This window comes from Moschus berezovskii, chromosome 13 (assembly GCF_049115385.1).
Source record: "Moschus berezovskii isolate FMDL1 chromosome 13, NW_MosBer_1.0, whole genome shotgun sequence".
In the NCBI taxonomy this organism is placed as follows: domain Eukaryota; kingdom Metazoa; phylum Chordata; class Mammalia; order Artiodactyla; family Moschidae; genus Moschus; species Moschus berezovskii.
This window is the reverse complement of record NC_142472.1, coordinates 86,158,249-86,181,746: the sequence shown is the minus strand read 5'-3', so window position 1 is coordinate 86,181,746 and position 23,498 is coordinate 86,158,249. Positions and strand designations below refer to the sequence as shown.

At 38.8% G+C, this 23,498-nt stretch overlaps 1 protein-coding gene across 1 annotated transcript in view; it reads right to left on the bottom strand.

Moving 5' to 3' along the window:
- Nucleotides 1-3,692: 3,692 nt before the first annotated feature.
- TDRD3 (tudor domain containing 3) overlaps nucleotides 3,693-23,498 on the bottom strand; it is a 210,516-nt gene continuing 190,710 nt past the window's right edge. Inside the window, exons 13-14 of the mRNA XM_055426003.2 lie at nucleotides 10,939-11,064; nucleotides 3,693-3,952 (exon numbers count right to left, since the gene is read on the bottom strand). Coding sequence (XP_055281978.2) covers nucleotides 10,948-11,064 — 117 coding nt within the window. The 3' untranslated portion in view covers nucleotides 3,693-3,952; nucleotides 10,939-10,947. The remainder of the gene's footprint in view (nucleotides 3,953-10,938; nucleotides 11,065-23,498) is intronic.

The window sequence follows — 23,498 nt, the reverse complement described above, 5'->3', positions numbered from 1 at the left end:
TGCTAACTGACCTTCAGGTCAGGTCTGCTCTGGAGAAGTGGCCAAAGTTTGGAGACAACTTCAGGGGCTTCCCTGTATCTCGAGGCCTTTCTTCAGAAACTAATGTCCACGGCTCAGAGGTGAAAAACATTTTTAAAATCAACAACATTTTGAAAAGCAGAATTGAAGGTAAAATATTAAGACTAAAAATTGATAATTATTAGAAGTCTAGCAAAAGTAAAAGTCAATGAAATACATTTAAGAAAGGAAGTTGATAATAAAGAAAAGGAACATGAAGAGGATAATACATTAGATTCTGAAACAAACTGATAAAAGGAGCTACACCTAGAACTTGGGAAGATTCGAGATCATGGTGGTCTTATTTACATCATAGCACCCAGAACACATTTACTGAATAATGTCTGAACTATAAATAGAACCACTTTTTGAAAGGAAAAAAAACTTTAAGAACTTGAGCTAAGAGCATAAATAGGCAAAGTCAAAGAAAAGTAAGGTTTGAAACAAGAGGAAGAGAGAAAAGGAAGGAGAGGAAGGGGTGAGATGGGGAGAGGAAGAGGCCACAAGCGGGAAGGGATGGATCTGCCATCGAACTGGGAGCAAACAACGCAAACAAACGGCACACGTTATGGCGATGACAAACTGTGAAACAAACCTAAGGGGCTGATTAACTTGACAGAATATAACCATAACAAAAACCAAACCAAAACAAAAAGAGTAGGAAGGGAAAAGGGGGAAGAAGTCCTAGAGTTGTGAAGATGACAAAGATAATGAATGAAAAATAATTACCACCATGATTGCTCAGGAGAACTTAAGACTATTGCTAGGCACCTTACAAAAGTGATTATCCCCTTTGTGGGAATTGAGAGATCCAACCAGTCCATTCTAAAGGAGATCAGATCAATCCTGGATGTTCATTGGAGGGACTGATGCTAAAGCTGAAACTGCAATACTTTGGCCACCTCACGCGACGAGTTGACTCACTGGAAAAGACTCATGCTAGGAAAGGTTGGGGGCGGGAGGAGAAGGGGACGACGGAGAATGAGATGGCTGGATGGCATCACCAACTCTGTGGACATGAGCTTGAGTGTACTCCGGGAGTTGGTGATGGACAGGGAGGCCTGGCATGCTGTGATTCATGGGGTTGCGGAGAGTCGGACACGACTGAGCGACTGAACTGAACTGAACTGCACCTCAATTAGGAGAAGGCAATGGCACCCCACTCCAGTACTCTTGCCTGGAAAATCCCATGGACGGAGGAGCCTGGTAGGCTGCAGTCCATGGGATGGCTAGGAGTCGGACATGACTGAGCGACTTCACTTTCCCTTTCATGCACTGGAGAAGGAAATGGCAACCCACTCCAGTGTTCTTGCCTGGAGAATCCCAGGAATGGGGGAGCCTGGTGGGCTGCCGTCTATGGGGTCGCACAGAGTCGGACACGACTGAAGTGACTTAGCAGCAGCAGCAGCATGCTCTTAGAAAAACCTCACCAAATTAGTAATTATTTTATTATTGTACATCCAGGCCTGTAGCTGCCCTTAGTAACAGAAAGTCATGGTGGAGCTTAGCTTTTACTCGGTCAAGTACATCTTGCTGTCACCTTCAGTTCCCAGCAGCCACGAGGGCAGATAGGTTGGCCTCACTTGCCTTCCAACCTAAACTTTTCCTTGATGCCTTCAGGTCAAATCATGTATGTCACATACTGTCGCACAGAACTATCCTCAGGGATTGTTACCATGACAATCACTAGTGCCATCCACTTTAGAGACTCTTCTATGCTAATCACTGTCCCAGGGACTACTGTCCTCAACTACCAACAAGAAAGTGGAGAGAATCAGTCCTTTAAGCTACTCTCAGACCTCAGTTTACGTTCTTCTGACTGTTCCTTTACTGGCTAACTTATTAGATGTCAAAGTCAACATGGCCCTTCCTCTGGTCTTGAACCCAGGATATGCATTAGAATTACTTGGACATCTTTTTTAAAAAAGCAACCAATGCCTGGTTCACTCCCCTTCTTGTTATGAAGCATAGCGATGGCAAAAAATTAAGAAAAAAAAAAAAAAAACCATACTATCTGCCACGTTTTTCTCACCTGTACTCTTTCACTTATTAAGATACTGTAGAAACAAACAACTGACTGTGGGCTAACAAATAAACAAAACTTAGAGTTAATAGGCCCTGAGAAAATGCCCAAGGCCTTCTCTATCAAAGCAAAGTACTAATTTTTGTCAATCATTTTGACCAGAGAATTCTATTTTCCCCTCCCTCCCCTCATCCCTCTTTCTCCTTATTTGTTAACCACTCACTGCTGACTATGGGGCTATTATTTTTGTCCTATTAAGAATCTATAGCTCAGACATATTGGTTTTCTGTAATGAAGATTCTGGTTGTTTCTGCCAATCCCTCTCACTTTCATTTTGGCAAGTACCCTGACTTTCACATATATATCCTCTGCCTCAGACTGAATATGCTTTCAGGAAAGCAGATTGCCCCCACTTGTGAAATCGCTCAGTCGAGTCTGACTCTTCGCAACCCCATGGACTGTAGCCTACCAGGCTCCTCCGTCCGTGGGATTCTCCAGGCAAGAGTACTGGAGTGGGTTGCCGTTTCCTTCTCCAGGAGATCTTCCTAACCAAGGGATCGAACCCGGGTCTCCCGCATTGCAGGCAGACGCTTTACCATCTGAGCCACCAGGGAAGCCCCCACTCGAATCAGGCCTAAACTCACTCACAGACCCTTGCTGAAGTTACTGGTTCAAAGGCTGAAAAGTCACACAACACAGGTAAACACAGCCTAAGAGGGAAAGCTTCTTTTCTCTTCTGAGTGCACTTTTGGAAGGGACCCCATTCCTGCACTGAACAGCTCAGGAAGCTGTAGTTACCCTGAGATAATATGGAGCTGAGGAATGAAGCTTATGTCACAGAAAGCAGAAATGAGATGAAAAGCATAAGGATCAGGATCTTTCATGACAACTCTGAGTCACTGAATTAAACCAATGGAAACTAAATGTGCTTCTGGTAAGTGAAATAAGCCAGTTTAGTGTTTAACCAGTTTGAGCTGGGTTTTCTGTACTCTGCAACCAGATGCATCTTAAAAGATCCACTGCACATTTTATAAGGAAGGGAATGACCGCTTTTTGACTGTATTACATTACTAGAGTGCTAAAACAACATATCCAAGTTTTGAATACTTTTTTGCTGTCATATTTAGCAGTGTTACCATACTAAGAACTGCTATTTGGCTTCAGGTTATTTTGCTAAGAAATGTGGCAAACTGTGTCAGTCAGTTTATTCTGTAATTACAGTGGGGCTTCAGTATGCTGTAACTGCCATTCTACAGAAGGCAATTAGTATGGGGTTAACCAGTCCATTCTAAAGGAGATCAATCCTGGGTGTTCACTGGAAGGACTGATGCTAAAGCTGAAACTCCAATACTCTGGCCACCTCATGCGACGAGCTGACTCACTGGAAAAGACTCTGATGCTGGGAGGGATTGGGGGCGGGAGGAGAAGGGGACGACAGAGAATGAGATGGCTGGATGGCATCACTGAATCAATGGACATGAGTTTGAGTGAACTCCGGGAGGAGGGAGGCCTGGCGGGGGTCGCAAAGAGTCGGACACAACTGAGCAACTGAACTGAATACCAGATGAACAAGAAAAATAACATTCAGCAAATAAAACATACAGCAAAACAATGTATTTAATAGTGCATTGGCTTTATTGATGGCAGAAGAAAAAATTCTTCCACTTGTAAAAGTTATTTGCAGTATTTAACTTTGTATTTTTTTCCCCATTCTTTATGTGGATTGAATTTTCCCCCCTAAAATCTGCCTTTTAGTTCTCCAAATAATAATATCCACCATGTCTGCATCTTACTCCGAAGGGAAAGCAGGAGGTCTGTCAACAGGTTCTGACCAGGATGGTTCAGTCAACAGCTCCTTTCTTCATAAAGACTCTATTTAAGAAGAGAAGAAGAGAGTGAAATTGGCAACTCAACTTGACTTCTTCATACATACAGTGCTGAAACCTACCTGCAACTCTCAAGTGTTTATACAAACATCAATAGATCACAAGCAGAGAAAACTGGACACTGCTAACTTATAAACATAATTTCTATAAATCAGTACGTAAACAAAAAGCAAAGTCCTTAAAAAATAATTTTTCCTTCTAGAAATGTTTGCAGTACACCTCTGTCACTGCTAGGCCGTCTATTGCTAGCACGCTCTCCAGGAATCCAGCTTAGTTGAGAAGAGTTTAACAGGGTAACCTACAAAAGATGCAGTCTGCCACTGAATTGCATCTACCCCACCCTACCCACGGCCATCTCCCTGTGAGCCCCTCTGGGCTGGCTCAGTCTCACAGGTAGTTCACCTAAGCCTGCTGCCTCCCCTGCCTGCTCCCCACCTTTATCAGACACCACTCTAGCAGAAACACTCTGGGTAGTGACAACAGAGAAGGCTGAGAGAGGTGGTGAGAGAAGCCCTGTTTGCTCCAGTCCTGTTTCAGCTTCATGGGTTAAAGAAACTGGGTGGGCAGGGATGGGAAGCATTCCCATGGCTGCATTCAAACTGCTCATAAGTCCTCTGAAGTAAATAGTCTCCTGATTAGAAAATAGAGATTTGGGTACTAATAACCTCACATGATGTCTATCCTGCTGGCTTCATGGGGTTCTAAACATCTTTCTTTATAGTGATCACTTCCCTGACCTTGATTTGAAAAATTTTGCAAAAGGATACTAGTCTAGATTGTCCAAAAAACCAACCAACCAACCAACCAAACAGAAAGCCATCTAAAAATACATCTTTTACTAGCTAAAAATGGTGTCAAAACCTGGACCTTAGAAAACAAACAAGGTCATGATATTTATACAGTAATGCATGCTTAGCTATTGCTTTCAAAGGGGATTCCCTGATGATTCAGCACTAAAGAATCCACCTGCAATGCAGGAGACGTGGGTTCAATCCCTGGGTCAGGAAGATCCCCTGGAAAGAGAAGTGGCAACCCACTCCAGAATCTCATGGACAGAGGTGCCTCGAGGGCTACAGTCTACGGGGTCACAAAAGAGTCGGATGACTAAACAACAACTATGCTTAGTAATCAGTTTCAAGGTTTTAGTTAATATGTAAAACTATGAAGACTATTTTTTCATCAAAGGAACTAGAAGTGAAATTAAAAGTGAGTCACCTTTTACTAAACCACTCTACATACTGAGCCTTAACCTCCATGGCAGTAGGGAATGTCCTCTGATGTGTCAAACAAAGTCTGCAGAGGTCTGCCATTTCTCTCTTTTCACAGCGGAACTCGAAGCTCTAACTACTCTTCAGCTAGGCCAATGCAACAGCTTCCTAGATTCTTTCCCTGCTGGTGCTTAATCCATCCTATATCCAACAGTAGTATTTCTTAAGCTTAATTTTGATCATATCATCCTTACTCAGAAGTTCATGACAGCACTGAACACATCAAGGTCAACCTCCCAATGAGGCTAAAGTGATACTCTTCTGCCACCACCAGTAATGCTGTTTTGGTTCACACACTCTCTTGTAGCCATTGCCTCTTCCCTTCTTCAAATCTTCCTCAGCTTTTAGATTATCTTCAGAGGACTCTACCCCACCATGAAAGTGAAGCTTTAAAATTCATCTATAAAACTAAATCAGTTCAGTTCAGTTGCTCAGTTGTGTCTGACTCTTTGCAACCCCATGGACTGCAGCATGCCAGGCCTCCCTGTCCACTGCCAACTCCCGGAGTTTAACTAAACTTATGTCCATCGAGTCGGTGATGCCATCCAACCATCTCATCCTCTGTCGTCCCCTTCTCCCGCCTTCAATCTTTCCCACCATTAGGGTCTTTTCAAATGAGTCAGCTCTTCGCATCAGGTGGCCAAAGTATTGCAAAAGAAAACTAAATCAACTCTACTTAAAAAAAAAAATCTCTACGCCCTGCCCCTACTAACTGGTATCTGATTTCTAGAACACCAATCATGCCAGAAACCTTTTCAAAGGCACATAGTTTGGTCCCTTTCACTGGTTAAAGAACTATGGACACCTATCCACAACTGCTCTTACTTGGGCTTGGATCTAACTTGCCACCACTTTTTCTCAGACCTAGGCCTATTTCCCATATTGCTCTCTTGAGACCTGCTCCTCTCACTGAGTCCGAACTCCCAGGTATCTCCTGCTTTTGCTAATCACTGATATTGTCTTAGTACCAGGCTCAAGCAGAGTCCAACTTCCTTTGCACCTCTGGGGAAGTATATGAATGTGTAGGGGCTGGGGGTTGGTGTAGGAGATTTGTAAAAAATCTCCTTAGGACAATCAAAGAATATGTAAATTACACATAAACAACTTTATCAAAATATACTGACTTAAAAAACACTTACTGAGCAGCTACTATGTCATGCATCATCTAGCAAAGTACTCAAAACATAAAAAGAAAAACAACTATAAACTTTGAGGAAATAATAAAGTATCTTTTCACTGAAGAATAAACTATTTAGTTGTGTGACAAAAGCAAAAAGTATAATCCTTGTTGCTGAACTTCCCATTCAAAGAGAGTATATTTAATTCTACTTCATAATCTTCTATAACAAATGTCTGAACTAAGTACAACATGAAAACTTACATTACCACACATAAAACAGATAGCCAATGGGAATTTTCTGTATGGCTCAGGAAACTCAAACAGGGGCTCTGTAACAACCTAGAGGGGTGGGATGGGCAGTGAGGTAGGAGGGAGGTTCAAAAGGGAGGGGATATATGTATACCTATGGCCAATACATGTTGAGGTTTGACAGAAAACAACAAAATTCTGTAATTATCCTTCAATAAAGAAAAATAAATATTAAAAAATGAATAAATAAAGTTTTTCAACTAAGATCACATATGTCCTGCTTAATTAATTATTTTTCAGGATACATTTTCAGTGAGGATTTTTTAGTGATACCATTAGGGAACTGTTTTCTGCCAAAGTTAATTTTCTTACTGTGAGGATTTTCCATGTCAACAGTACAATCCAAAACAAGCATCTGGGAAAGATGGAAGTTTTAACTCAGGGTACATAGAGAACTGCTAATATTGCAATGCTTTAGTTGACTAGGAACAGTCCGCATTGTACACTATGATACAAATAAGCTATGATTACCCCAGGGCCAGCATTCATAATTTACTTTTAAGCAGTGTACTCTTTTTCAAAGGAAATTTTTGATGGAGCCCTAATGTAGAAAACATTAGGAAAAGGTAATGGAAAAGGTCAGTTTTCAGTCCAATCCCAAAGAAAGGAAATGCCAAAGAATGCTCAAACTACCACAAAATTGCACTCATCTCACACACTAGTAAAGCAATGCTCAAAATTCTCTAAGCCAGGCTTCAGCAGTATGTGAACTGTGAAATTCCAGATATTCAAGCTGGATTTAGAAAAGGCAGAGGAACCAGAGATCAAACTGCCAACATCCGCAGGATCATCAAAAAAGCAAGAGAGTTCCAGAAAAACATCTACTTATGCTTTATTGGCTATGTCAAAGCCTTTGACTGTGTGGACAACAAACTCTGGAAAATTCTTAAAGAGATAGGGATACCAGACTACCTGACCTGCCTCTTGAGAAATCTGTATGCAGGTCAGGAAGCAACAGTTAGAACTGGACATGGAACAACAGACTGGTTCCAAATAGGAAAAGGAGTACGTCAAGGCTGTATACTGTCATCCTGCTTATTTAACTTCTATGCAGAGTACATCATGAGAAATGCTGGGCTGGAAGAAGCACAAGCAGGAATCAAGATTGCAGGGAGAAATATCAATAACCTCAGATACGCAGATGACACCACCCTTATGGCAGAAAGTGAAGAGGAACTAAAAAGTCTCTTGATGAAAGTGAAAGAAGAAAGTGAAAAAGTTGGCTTAAAGCTCAACATTTAGAAACCTCAGATTATGGTATCTGGTCCCATCACTTCATAGAAAATAGATGGGGAAACAGTGACAGACTTTATTTTGGGGGGCTCCAAAATCACTGCAGATGATGACTGCAGCCATGAAATTAAAAGACGCTTGCTCCTTGGAAGAAAAGTTATGACCAACTTAGCATATTAAAAAGCAGAGACGTTATTTTGTCAACAAAGGTCCGTCAAGTCAAAGCTATGGTTTTTCCAGTGGTCATGTATGGATGTGAGAGTTGGACTATAAAGAAAGCTGAGACCTGAAGAATTGATGCTTTTGAACTGTGGTTTCAGAGAAGACTCTTGAGAGTCCCCTGGACTGCAAGGAGGTCCAACCAGTCCATCCTAAAGGAGATCAGTCCTAAATATTCACTGGAAAGACTGATGCTGAAGCTGAAACTCCAGTAATCTGGCCACTGATGGGAAGAGCTGACTCATTGGAAAAGACCCTGATGCTGAGAAAGATTGAAGGCAGGAGGAGAAGGGGACGACAGAGGATGAGATGGCTGGATGGCATCACCGACTGAATGGACATGAGTTTGAGTGAACTCCGGGAGATGGTGATGGACAGGGAGGCCTGGCGTGCTGCGGTTCATGGGGTCGCAAAGAATCAGACATGACTGAGCGACTGAACTAAACTGAACTGAATGTAGAAAACATGAAAGACACTAAAGAAGGGCCCAGAGGACCTAAGAGTTCTACCATCTGGCTGCACCCTTCCTCACTCTCACATCTTCTCTCTACTCGGCCCTGCTTTCAACAGCCCCAGGCATCCTTGAAGCTTCCTAGAGTTCTACATCTCCTGTCCTACAGCAATCGAGGGGTTGAGAACCTTTGGCTGCATTTTAAAATCTGTTTTAAACAGTTCAGAAGACACTGTAAAGCTAACAGGGAAGTCTCAGGTTTCATTTACCTTAAATAAGATTTAATTATAAGCACATTGAGCTTATTTTAAAAATGGATGCTTGACTGCACACAATGTAATGTTGCTGAAGTCCTTACATATACTTTGATTCTGACTTGGTCAGTTCTTCCATGCTACAGAAAAATGCCCAAAGTCAAGAAGCAACTCTTCTGTGATACCATGGACATGTCTGTCTACTTGACAGTCTTGTAATAAGTGCAGAGAAAAACCAATAGTAAAAGGGAAAAGGTGCTATTTTGGCTCACTGGGGTAAATCAGAAGTCAAACAGCAGTAGGCTTCTGCTCCAGGCAAACTATTACATAAGGAGGAAAGGGCTAGAAAGTATAAGAAAATATTTCTTCACTTAGGATGACACAACTAATTTTGAACCAATGAAAGTGCTTTGGGAAGCTGCAGAAGATCCTGAAACAATGGTGTCCAGAAATATAACGTGAGACATATGTGATTTTTAATTTTCTAGTAGCCACATTAAAAAGTAAAACTAAACAGGTAAAATTGATTATAGTAACTTTTTATTTAGCTCAATCTATTAAAATACTATTCTGACATATAATCAATACAAGTTACTGAGTTTTTTCAAATTAAGTCTTTGAACTATGGTATTCATTCTTTATTTATAGCACATCACAATTCAGGCTAGCTGCATTTCCAGTGCTTAAAAGTCATGGCTGCTGTGAGGAACTGAGAGAGTCATGAGTAGGGGACACACACAAGGTGGGTAACAGTTTTGTCAGAATGAACAGCTGAAATAAGGAATTGGGAACAATTTCTTAAAAATTCTCAATAGTCTTGCTACTGAGAAGAGAGACTAAAAAATATATATATAAAGTCTGAAAGAGTGTTTATGTGATATATAGCAAAAGCTGTAATGTGAGAACTCTAAGTATTAAACGAAATATTCAAAAGTCCTGGCATAAAGAAAAAATAGAAATGTTTTATCAAAGATGACAAAAGTATTTCTTTCTAAGAACGTACTAAGAAACAAGGTCTCTGTTCATCAAAATGAAATGCCTTAGATTGGTCCCATAATTTGCTGACTTCTTTGTTATATCTTCCTTCTTACTGAAGATGATTTTCAGATAGTAACCTTCTTTCTGAAACTCTAGGATGAAAGAATCTGGATCCATAGCACAAGGCGCCTAAATTACATTTCAGTAAGCAGTAAGGTTGTCTTCACTGAATTCCTAAAGATATACATGAAACACTTCCTCTTTCTTAAAAAGGATGGAAATTAATTAAACAACAAAAAATAAACTCGGTTATCTAGGTTGATAATTATCTGGTTCTTTGTTTTCTTTCATCTTTTTCCTACTTTTAAACCTATAGTCATTTCACTGATTGTCATCACCTTCAAGAGAAAAGAGTAGGTATAGAAAGAAAAGGGGATTAAGGATACCATTTGTGGGGAAAAGTCTGGAGGAAAAGTAGTTTGTAACTGGTATTGTCTTAAATACTTTATAACTGAAAGTAGTTTTAAAATATCAGTTTTCCTCTATTACAGGCAAACCTCAGAGATATTGAGGGTTCAGTTCCAGACTACCACAATAGAGTGAAATTGTAACAAAGCAAATCACACTAAGTTTTTGGTTTCCCAGTGCATATAAAAGTTTTATTAATATTAAGCTGCTGTCTACTGAGTGTGCAATATCATTATGTCTAAGAACCAATGTACATACCTTAATTAAAAATACTTTATTGCTAAAAAATGTTAGTCATCACCTGAACCTTCGGTGAGTCATGCACATTTCGCAATACTAACATCAAAGACGACTGACCACAGATCACCATAACAAATATAATAATGATGAAGTTTGAAATATTGTAAGGATTACCAAAATGTGACACAAAGACAGAAAGAAAGGGAGCAAACGCTGTTAGAAAAAATGGCACCGACAGACTTCCCTGACACTGTGTTGCCAGAAACTTCCAATTTGTAAAAAATGCAAATATCTGTGAAGTGTAATCAGGAGAAACACAATAAAATGAAATATGCCTGCACGTTATCATGAGATATTAATAGCTATACTTATATATCTAGCACAAATAGCATCTTTCTGTAAGTGGAAAGTGTCTCACAATGTCCAGCGTACCTTGTTGCACTAGTTCCGCGCCCGGGGAGGCTGGTAGAACTGCTGAGTTGGTCGAGTGGATCGTCTTGGCTGGCCGTCGCCTCCTCTACGGAACTCAAGAGTTTGGTCATAGGTGCCTTCTTCCTCCTGTTTGCAAAAAGTAGTGATTTAGCATGTTCAAAACAGTTCCATGTTTCCCACATTAAATACATTTTACGGTCTCCATTTTGCTATACCCTATTAAGCTGTCCTGGGATTTACATTTGTCAACTTTCATAATAGAGGGTGGCAGGGGAAAGAGGAAAAAGAAGGCAAGGACACTGTAAAAACTTTTGGTTGTTATTAACAGAAGAATGAAATTTATAGTGGTAAGATCAGAATCAAATTTAATCTAGAAAAGGAGACTATTTCCACATAATATTATGGTTATCTCCTCAAATTACTTGACATGATGCAGTGAAAACACAGAAAAGTAACATTATAATACAATTTCAATTGAATATTTGGACTTCTGGGCATTTATCATGGAAGGGGGTTTTGGCAAGACATGGAAAAGGGACTGAGGAGCCAGAGCACATACACCAGCTGTTAGCCCTCATCTGACAAAAGGTCCACCATCATTAAGAACCTGATATCTAGAGACAGGAAAAAATAATGGATTGGAATGAAGAGAGAAATAAAATTTACATATAAAGAAAGCATCATGCGAGACATAGCAATCACCGCAATAAGACACAAACTGTTTTCTTCTCATCTTCTTTCTTACTAAGGGTATAGAACTAGCAGCTCAAGGAATAGCATGGATAAATTAGGATAAGCAAAATAAACAGCAGAATGAGTATAGTTAATTACAATATTTGAAAAGGACTTAGCAGCAACAGAAATGTAGCCAAAAGTCACACTGGTTTCTTACTGAGTGCTGCCACCCTGTTATTTTAGTGTTTTAAATTAATGTAGCTATGAAGTATGTTCCTTTTGGAAAGAGACAAAAAAATTGGCTCTCTGAATTATCTTAGCACAATAATTTGCATGATTTACGAAATTTATGCTATTACTTTCTCCTCCTCCTTACTTTATCACTGAATTGTCCATCCCCAAGGATAGCTGTCCTTTGACTTTAACACCAAATGGAGTTACATGAAAGACTGAGTTCTATTCTTTAATTTTTACAGATCAAACTATTGCAATTTTACTTGATGAAAGTAGAAAGATGCTAAGATAATTTGACCAAATCCTATTATTTAGAAATGATATTTAATATTTGGCACAAACGAATCCCTCATTAATAGGCATTCTGCACAGTATTCTTAAGAACCATTTTTCCATTTTATATATAGGACACTGAAGTCCTGGAACGCTTTGTAACTTTACCCTAATATTTCAAAGGTAAATCTGAGTTTTGATTCAGACACTGCTACTTTAAGTCTTAGTCTGCATGTAAAAGAAATAAACCAAGAGCCAAAAATTAATAATCACCCTTAAGGCGCTATCATCACCTAAATAAGAGAATAAAGAAATCTGACAATATATCTGGCATAACTAACTCAATAACAACATTTTACAGACAAACTTCCAGATTAGTTTTCCATCCTCTATGCCCCTTTCATTAATAATCAATCTCAAATGGCTAGCATTAGATAAACGTTTATAATTTAGTAAAGCAATTAAAATAAAGAAAGGAAAATTAAAGTGTTCAGGAGAGAATTATTTTTTATTAATATGGTCGCTGCTCTGAATGATTATTTTCAATTATAGCCAAATTTGAAAAGAAACTATTTTTATGACATATGATATGTGAAGCTCTGCATATTAACTGAAAAGGATGAAAATATATTTGCTGCTGTAGAAGGTGAAGTAATTGTTTCAGGAATTAGAATGGAATATTATTATTCTCCACATCTAGAACTGTAGAATTGGTTAGGTCTAAAAATTTATACAGTTTATCAATAAAATACAGTGTTAAAGATAGGACACTACATTTGCTGGGTGAGCCAGATTTATATAATAAATATGGCACTGCTATTTGAAAAACTGTCTCTATCGTTTAAAAGATTCTCAGACTATACAAGCCAGAGCCAATTAAATGATTTTATGGAGATGACCAACCATTGGATTTCTTTCATATTATTTGATGTCTTCACAATCACTTTATACAAAAAGGAAGCAAAAAATAGAATAGATTCTGATAGCTTGGCTCTCAGTTCTTGTCAAAAGTACAATCTTGCTTTTTTAACTTTTAAATATTCCTCCCACAGAGTAGCTGGGGAAAACCTGGTTACTAACAAAAATCACTTTATATAAACTAGAGCTAGTAATTTTTAGCATTTAATGAGCAATTCTTTCCATATAACACAGAGATCAATTTAATAGATCAGTTTCTTTGGATGAAATTTATAACTTATCTACTTTTATTTTAACTTATATGCAGAGTACATCATGAGGAACGCTGGGCTGGAAGAAGCACAAGCTGGAATCAAGATTGCTGGGAGAAATATCAATAACCTCAGATATGCAGATGACACCACCCTTATGGCAGAAAGTGAAGAGGAACTCAAAAGCCTCTTGATGAAAGTGAAAGAGGAGAGTGTAAAGGTTGGCTTGAAGCTCAACATTCAGAAAACAAAGATCATGGCATCTGGTCCGATCACTTCATGGGAAATAGATGGAAAAACAGTGGAAACAGTGTCAGACTTTATATTTTTGGGCTCCAAAATCACTGCAGATGCTGATTGCAGCCATGAAATTAAAAGACGCTTACTCCTTGGAAGGAAAGTTATGACCAACCTTGATAGTATATTAAAAAGCAGAGACATTACTTTGCCAACAAAGGTCTGTCTAGTCAAGGCTATGGTTTTTCCCGTGGTCATGTATGGATGTGAGAGTTGGACTGTGAAGAAAGCTGATCGCCAAATAACTGATGCTTTTGAACTGTGGTGTTGGAGAAGACCTTGAGTCCCTTGGACTGCAAGGAAATCCAACCAGTCCATTCTAAAGGAGATCAATCCTGGGTGTTCATTGGAAGGACTGATGCTAAAGCTGAAACTGCAATACTTTGGCCACCTCATGCGATGAGTTGACTCACTGGAAAAGACTCTGATGCTTGGAAAGGTTGGGGGCGGGAGGAGAAGGGGACGACAGAGAATGAGATGGCTGGATGGCATCACCGACTCTGTGGACATGAGTTTGAGTGAACTCCGGGAGCTGGTGATGGACAGGGAGGCCTGGCGTGCTGTGATTCATGGGGTCGCGGAGAGTCAGACACGACTGAGCAACTGAACTGAACTGAACTTTTATTTAGTTTCACTAGTCTGTAACAGCTTTAAAACTTAAAAAAAAAAATTAATTTCATAGTTCATGACGAATTGAAAAAATATCTGACACTATTTTGAGCTGATACCTTCCTGGAAAGCTATCTGGTCTGTCCCCCTAGACTTGACAGATGTGAAAATCTCTAAACCCAGAGAGGCGATTCTGCCAAGTCACAGAGCTCACTAGAGGAAGAGTCCAGACCAGGACTATTTTCTGACTCAGACAAGGCTCTTTAAAAGACTGGTGACAATTTTCATTAAAATAGAACTGACGCAGGCCATCTTCACTGAAGTTTCTGAGATTTAGAGCCATTTTATCGGGACTCACATTTTTGCTCACCTGAGCCATGCTATCAGATTTACCTGGGTTTAAAATACTTAATATCCAAAATGTACCTTCTTCTTATGCCAATATTTAAACTGCTAAACATTACTCCTTTTAATGAAAAGATACATAATGCAATAGTCATTGTGACACCAACATGAATGAACTGATATTCTGAAAGGAAAAAAAGAACACCAATGCAAAAAGGAGATACATAACTTCACCTATAAAACATGCTTGACGGGTCACAACTACATCCTTCCTGTGTATCATTTTTAGTCTTTTATTAGCACAAACTACATCTCAAATGAGAATATAGACAAATACATTATTTCCTCATTTATAAATGATCTGGGTTAGAAAAGTTCATTATAAATCAGTTACTTGGAACCTGGAACATACTTCAGTAGGAGATGTGAAACACAAGTAAATACAGGTCAGGTTTTCTGCTCCACAAATTAAGGTCATGTGCAGCTAAGCATATAAACTAGTAATCTACAGAAGCGGGTGGTCCTGAACTCTCAGTTCTCGACTGGTAGTGATTTCCCTGCTCCACCAGGGGGAGTGCCGGTTGGAAGCCAATGTCTAGAAACATTTTTGGTTGCTATATCTGAGGGGTGCTCCTGGCATTTAGAGGGTCCAGAGACATTTTCGGTTGTTACAAGCTGAAGGAGTAGGGTTGCTGCTGCTGCTGCTAAGTCACTTCAGTCGTGTCCGACTCTGTGTGACCCCATAGACGGCAGCCCACCAGGCTCCCCCGTCCCTAGGATTCTCCAGGCAAGAACACTGGAGTGGGTTGCCATTTCCTTCTCCAATGTGTGAAAGTGAAAAGTGAAAGTGAAGTCGCTCAGTCGTGTCTGACTCGTAGCGACCCCATGGACTGCAGCCTACCAGGCTGCTCCATCCATGGGATTTTCTAGGCAAGAGTACTGGAGTGGCTTGCCATTGCCTTCTCCGGAAGGAGTAGGGTTGAGGGAGTTGTTATTAGTTCTAATAGTTAGTCAGTCAGTTCAGTCACTCAGTCGTGTCTGACTCTTTGCGACCGCATGAATTGCAGCAGGCCAGGCCTCCCTGTCCATCACCAACTCCCGGAGTTCACTCAAACTCATGTCCATCGAGTCGTTGATGCAATCCAGACATCTCATTCTCTGTCGTCCCCTTCTCCTCCTGCCCCAATCCCTCCCAGCATCAGGGTCTTTTCCAATGAGTCAACTCTACGCATGAGGTGGCCAAAGTTTCAGCCTCAGCATCAGTCCTTCCAATGAACACCCAAGGATTGATCTCCTTTAGAATGGACTAGTTGGATCTCCTTGCAGTCCAAGGGACTCTCAAGAGTCTTCTCCAACACCACAGTTCAAAAGCATCAATTCTTCTTTTCTTCACAGTGCAACTCTGACATCCGTACATGACCACTGGAAAAACCATAGCCTTGACTAGACGGACCTTTGTTGGCAAAGTAATGTCTCTGCTTTTTAATATGGTATCTAGGTTGGTCATAACTTTTCTTCCAAGGAGCAAGCGTCTTTTAATTTCATGGCTGCAATCAGCATCTGCAGTGATTTTGGAGCCCCCCAAAAATAAAGTCTGACAGTGTTTCCACTGTTTCTCCATCTATTTCCCATGAAGTGATGGGACCAGATGCCATGATCTTCGTTTTCTGAATGCTGAGCTTTAAGCCAACTTTTTCACTCTCCTCTTTCACTTTCATCAAGAGGCCTTTGAGTTCCTCTTCACTTTCTGCCGTAAGGGTGGTGTCATCTGCATATCTGAGGTTATTGATATTTCTCCCGGCAATCTTGATTCCAGTTTGTGCTTCTTCCAGCCCAGCGTTTCTCATGGTGTACTCTGCATATAAGTTAAATAAGCAGGGTGACAATATACAGCCTTGACGTACTCCTTTTCCTATTTGGAACCAGTCTGTTGTTCCGTGTCCAGTTCTAACTGTTGCTTCCTGACCTGCATACAGGTTTCTCAAGAGGCAGGTCAGGTGGTCTGGTATTCCCATCTCTTTCAGAATCTTCCAGAGTTTACTGTGATCCACACAGTTAAAGGCTTTGGCATAGTCAATAAAGGAGGCTATTCTAAATATCCTGTAATGCACAGGACAGCCCATGCAACAAAGAATCAACCAGTCCTAACATCAACAGTTGAGAAACCCTGGGCTAGGCAAAGGACGAGGAAATTCCTACTCCTAAGTGCCAGGGTAGCCTGGAAAATAACTATGAAATTCAGGAAGTTTGGTTTTGCCAACCTTTCCCTTTTTCTTTTTGATATTTCTTCTGCCTCTGTCTCTAATGCCTAAAAGCTGCCTTTATGGAACTTCTGTGATTAGAGTTCTATTTGCTGACAATATTTTGTTTTCTTTTGCTTCAGCAACATGTCCATATTAACTTACTGAATTGCCTTATCTTAGATTACCATTTCTTCAGCATTTCACACAGCCATGACTTTATTAGGAGAAAATAATTCTTGATTAATGGTGGGGGTAAGTAATAGGGATAGGGATTGTCGTCACAAAAAAAAAACCAAACTTACTAATAGTCACCTCTAATAGCTATTTTGTGTGTAATTTAATAAAAATTTTTTCTAGTCTGTTCATTTAACAATTTTTACAGCACTCACAAAAACACAAGTCAGCTTATGAAATATATACCAGGTAGTCTCTAATCCCTGGACTCTGAGCATTTTGAACACTGAAATACTTTCTTTCTTTAATAAGAAATTTATTAAAAAATATATAGACATTTGTTTTTGTCTTTCGAACTATTAATAAGTACATGTCTCCTTGAGTGATTCACATATGAACTACTTTATGAATTTCTAGACTACCTTTACCTGTCTAGTTAGGTTGTGTAGTTAGTTTTTAGAAACTAATTTTAATAAAAAACCTAAGCAAACAGTAATTTTAAAGACAAACCTGCTTTCCCAAAACATCATGTAATATAAAGGCAAAATTAAAAGAGACAGACAGATCACTGGTTGCCAAGGGTTGTGGGGATGGTGGGATGATTACATAGAGCAGAGATTTTCAGGGCAGTGAAACCACTCTTCATGATAATGTGATGGTAGATACAAGTCACTATACATTTGTGCAAACCCACACAGTGTACACCATGAATGAATCCTAAGGTAAACCAAGGACTAGAAACTACTGAGTCAATGTAGGTCTATCAGTTGTACCAAATGTACTCCTCTAGCAGGGGACGTTGATAACTGGGAAAGGCGATGCAAGTGTGGAGATGAAGAGTATATGGCAAATCCCGTACCGTCTCACAGTTTTGTTGGGAGTCTAAAACTCCTCTAAAAAATAAAGTCTTTAAAAACTAAAAAAAAAAAAAAAAAAGGCTTTAACGTAGGCCGCCTCAGTGGGATACTTTGTGCCTCATATATAGCTGATGTGGTAGATCCTTAATATTTGATGAAATATTTGTTGACCTGACTTATTAAAATGGCTCATCTAAATCCATTCAGACTCTTCCTGTGGTTATCAGTAACTAGAATATGAGAATTAAATTTCTTTCATCCTTGGGATGCCATGAGGATTAATTAATGTATGCAAATCACTTTGAAGATTACTGAGCTTTCTGAATTGGCTCAAGGTTGTGTTTAAGTTTGATTATAACTTGGGTATTCATAACATTTCCTCTTGGTTTCCATTGGAAAATTCTGACCTTTGATTTTACTTTTTAGTCCTAGTATTTAAATAAAGTACTTCTGCCGCATTCAGAAACAAAAACAAAAAATCATGTACTGGATTCCAAAAGTAGAACTTAAACTATTTTAAGTAATCTATTTTAGATCAATTATACTAATATTCTATTAGAGTAACTTAAAATTGAATAGTGATTGAAGATTATGGATAACAGTTGTGCCTACAGAAGCCATATATCATCACTAACAATGACCCTTATTTACCAATTATTCTTATTTAAAAAATATATTCCAATTAAATATTTACAACTTCAGCACAAAATAAACTGGGTCTGTAGTAGTCTGGAACCACAGACTACAAAACAGATAGCTTATGTAAAGTACAGTTAGTCCAAATAACTAAGAAGCTATTATTTGCTCAAATAATTAGCATGATAGCCTGAGTTAGAATGTGGGTCTTCTGATTTATAGTCCTGTCTGCCCTTCACACTATGCTGGCAATGAGGGTAAGAAACACAAACAGCCAGTGTCAGAACTGGAAGAGGATCTGGAGATAATCTAGTTGAGCAGATTAAAATTTGAAAAACTACCATTTTTCACCATCATCATTTCTTGGGTAAATAGCACACTCTACTTTCAAGTGAAATTTCATATGAATTCCAAAAAAAATTGATGGATCAGATTACAGTATGTCTTTTAACACATGTATGCAAGCAGTATCTCCCTGGCTTTCTCTTCTTTAGTCCTTCCAAGTTCTGTAAAACTGAAGCACAGAAACTAAAAACCCAACTTCACCTTCTGCTATACACTAGGAACCAACTAGGTTGAACGACTTGATTAGTATAAGAAAATGAGCTAGTGAAAGAAAAGGAAGGGGAATGTCGGCCTCTGACTCACTTCAGAGTCCTTAGGATGTTATCACAGAGAAAATCTAAATTTCCATGAATCAAATTTCTCATTTGAAAACACAAACTCACCTTCTATACCTAAATGGAAAAAAACAATCTCAGTCTCCATTATATAAAAGCAAAATAAGCAAATTTTATAATAAACTAATTTATTTGTTTTTGAAACTTTGAGTGAAATAAGAAAACATTTTAGAATAAAGTATAATGCAGAATTATAAATCTCTCCCTCAGAGCAGTTCTAAGATCACCTCTTTAATATACCATGTCCAGTAATAATTTATTAAAAAAAAATATTTCATGGCAGGAAAAAAAAAAAACTACACTCATTCAAACAAAAATCAAAATCTGATTCAAAGTCTAGTTACTAACCAACTGGTCTTAGATACATGGCTGACATAATATAATGTTTTCATTCCTGTATCATGTAGATTTTCAGGATAACTCCAAGACATTTCACTGTGTTCTGACAGTCTCTTTTTAGAAAAGAGTATATTCTCTAAAGATACATAAGAATTATATAAGAATTATTGATGATTCTATTAGATATTAGTAAATCATCTGTTATTTAGCTCAGGGTTTTATTCTATATTCTGCCAACTAAAGTACTACCTAAATAAGACAATTCAGTTTCAACATGGAAGAAAACTGGATGTTTAAATGATAATAGAAAGATCCTCTGGAGGAGAAAACGGCAACCCACTTCAGTATTTTTGCCTAGACAATTCTATGAACAGAGGAGCCTGGCGGGCTACAGTCCATGGGGTCGCAAAGAGTTGGACATGATTGTGCATACATGCAGGCAAAGCAAATATAATACTAATCACCATTGTTTTTCTTCTAACATCATTAAGATCTTCTACCTTTTAATACAAAGTAGACAAGTTATTTTTGGCTGCTTATACACTCAATAAAATGCAACTCAATATCAAAAGGCTGCATCCATATTTCAACTAGGAGAATACAGTACCAGAAAGGGAGGAGGAAACATGTTACCCTTAGCAAACTTGAAGTCTGATACAGAAATATAGATACTCTTCCATTCAAAAATACATCCAATTTTATTTAAAACTTGGAATAGAAAAAGGGGAATGAATGATTGTTCTACTATATGCCTGGCATTTTATCTCATTTAATCCTTGCAACAATGCTTTGAAATACTTAATCCCATCTGAAGCTCCAATACTTTGGCCACCTGATGCAAAGAGCTAACTCATTGGAAAAGACCGTGATGCTGGGAAAGATCGAAGGCGGGAGGAGAAGGGGATGACACAGGATGAGGTGGTTGGATGGCAACAACAATTCAATGGACATGAGTTTGGTGAAGGACATGGAAGCCTGGCATGCTGTAGTCCCTGGGGATCACAAAGAGTCAGACACGACTTAGCAAGTGAACAACAACAATCTCTCTACAGATGAAAACACTAAGGCTTTGAAGTAACTTACTCAAAGTCATGTAAGTGGCCTTGCTTCAGTGAGACCCCTGGCTGTCTGCTGCAAAGCTCTTTCCATGGCACAGTGCTTGTTTTACACTGCTTCGTGCAGTTTTGCTTATTTTTTTCTAATAGCTAGCTTAAGATTAATTTAAAATAAACAGATGGCTTCTGCCCTGAGGTTAGTATAAACATCACTTAATGGCCAGCATTTTTGTTAAAATGTTATAGTGAAATCCAAAGAATGAATATATGATTTGTATAAATGTATAAGTGTCTGCCTCTAATGCGGGAGACCTGGGTTCGATCCCTGCGTCGGGAAGATCCCCTGGAGAAGGAAACGGTAACCCACTCCAGTATTCTTGCCTGGAGAACCCCGTGGATGGAGAAGCCTGGTAGGCCACAGTCCACGGGGTCGCATAGAGTCGGACACGACTGAGCGATGGAACGGAACGGAACGGATACCTCTCTCCAACTCATTTCCTCTTTTAAAGCTAAAGGTTAAACAGACTCCAAAAGCTTGTCCAGAAGTCAGGGTAGGAAGCATATTCTGCTTCAAAAGATGCAATCTACCCAGATTTCCTTAAGAGATACTTTAACATTGGCATTGGTATTTAAGACCTCAGTCTATTAGGTCAGATCTGAGTTTAGACTCTACCAGCTATATTACTCTATTTCTCTATATCTCAGTTTTCTCACACAGGTTTACAAGGAGAATTACATGATATAATACCTATAAAGAGATACCATTTCACACCAGTCAGAATGGCTGCTATCCAAAAGTCTACATGCAATAAATGCTGGTGTGGAGAGAAGGGAACCCTCTTACACTGTTGGTGGGAATGCAAACTAGTTCAGCTACTATGGAGAACAGTGTGGAGATTCCTCAAAAAACTGGAAATAGAACTGCCATATGATCCAACAATCGCACTCCTGGGCATACACACCGAGGAAACCAGAATTGAAAGAGACACATGTACTCCAATGTTCACTGCAGCACTGCTTATAATAGCCAGGACATGGAAGCAACCTAGATGTCCATCTGCAGATGAATGGATAAGAAAGCTTTGGTACATATACACAGTGGAGTATTTTTCAGCCATCAAAAAGAATGCATTTGAATCAGTTCTAATGAGGTGGATGAAACTGGAGCCTATTATACAGAGTGAAGTAAGCCAGAAAGAAAAACATCAATACAGTATACTAACGCATATATATGGAATTTAGAAAGATGGTAACCTTAACCCTATATACGAGACTGCAAAAGAGACATAGGTGTATAGAACAGTCTTTGGGACTCTGTGGGAGAGGGTGAAGGTGGGATGATTTGGGAGAATGGCATTGTAGCATGTATGCTATCATATGTGAAATGAATCACCAGTCCAGGTTTGATGCATGATACAGGATGCTTGGGGCTGGTGCATGCGGATGACCTAGAGGGAGGATATGGGGAGGAGGGAGGTGGCAGGTGGGTTCAAGAAAGGGAACACGTGTACACCCGGGGTGGATTCGTGTCAATGTATGGCAAAACTAACCAATATATTAATGTAAGGTAATTTGCCTCCAATAAAAAAAAAAAAAAAAAATGCTTACCAAAAAAAAAAAAAAAGAGTTTAGCAAGTAAACCATCTATGTTATCTGTTATTTGGAATTAAATAATTATTTGACAATTATATATACATGTCCACTTCAATTAAACAATCAAGACACAGATTTTGCTAAAAATCAGTTTTTTGTAAGAGTATGAATAAAATTGCTTTGGTCAGATAAGGAAAGTGAAGCCACTACAGAAAATGAAAGTGCCAAAGAAGGGGAGACTCCTGTCATCTGCTTGCCTTTCATTTCTTCAGAAATTTACAAAATATCTATACACAAAAACTAGTGTTTTCACAGTATAAATCATTCCATTGTTAACTCTGTTTTTTCTTTTAGGAAGAAGTCTTTTTCTTTCCTAATTATAGATTAAAAGGGCAAATAGAACAAAGAGAGGAAGGAAATTAGCAAAGACACACTGCTAAAAATGATCAATCAAAAGTTAATGACACTGTTCACATAAAATATGAGTGCTTTAAAAAATGTTAGAAATAAACTAACATGATTAACTTCTTTGAACATTTTGCCTTAAATATCAACAAATGCCATAAAAAGAAACCAGTTAGAACACTATTTAAAAAGTAGAAGTATAGTAATGGTGATTAATAATGAAAAATGCCTATCTTTCCTGGTGATATGTTTTCAAGACAATGCCTATACATTATTCTTGCAAAAGCAAGTGCTTTTCCAAATGTGCTAATTGAGCAAATATGTTTTAGAATATTTTATAGTTAAAACTTATGAGCACTAATCACAAATGGCTAATCATTTCAGTCCCTCAGAATTTATCATTTTTACATCTTAAACTGGTAGCTAATATAACATATTTTAAGAATGGATTAACTAATTCTTTTTCTAAAAGTAATTAATCGAAAGTGTCAGTCGCTCAGTCATGTCCAACTCTTTGCAACCCCATTGACTGTAGCCTACCAGGCTCCTCTGTCCATGGAGTTCTCCAAGCAAAAATACTGGAGTGGATTATTGCCATGCCCTTCTCCAGGGTATCATCCCAATCCAGGGATTGAACCTGGGTCTCCTGGATTGCAGGCATATTCTTTATCATCTGAACCAGCAGAGAAGCCTGTAATTACCACATCATAATGCCAGACTCCTTTTTATTCCACAGCAGTTAGCCCAGTACATTTTATGTAACTGACTACTCAAGACAAATAGTTATGGTATGCTTCAATGATCTGTAATACAGACTAAAGAAACAGAAAGAGGAAAAAAAAAACTCCATGTCAAATTGATAAAATACAGGCCAGATCTTTGCCATTAAAAAAATTGAGTGTTGGAGTAGGAAAAGAAGATGACTTGACATGCTTTATCTAAGAAAAAAGTTGCAATACCTAACAGTATAGAAATA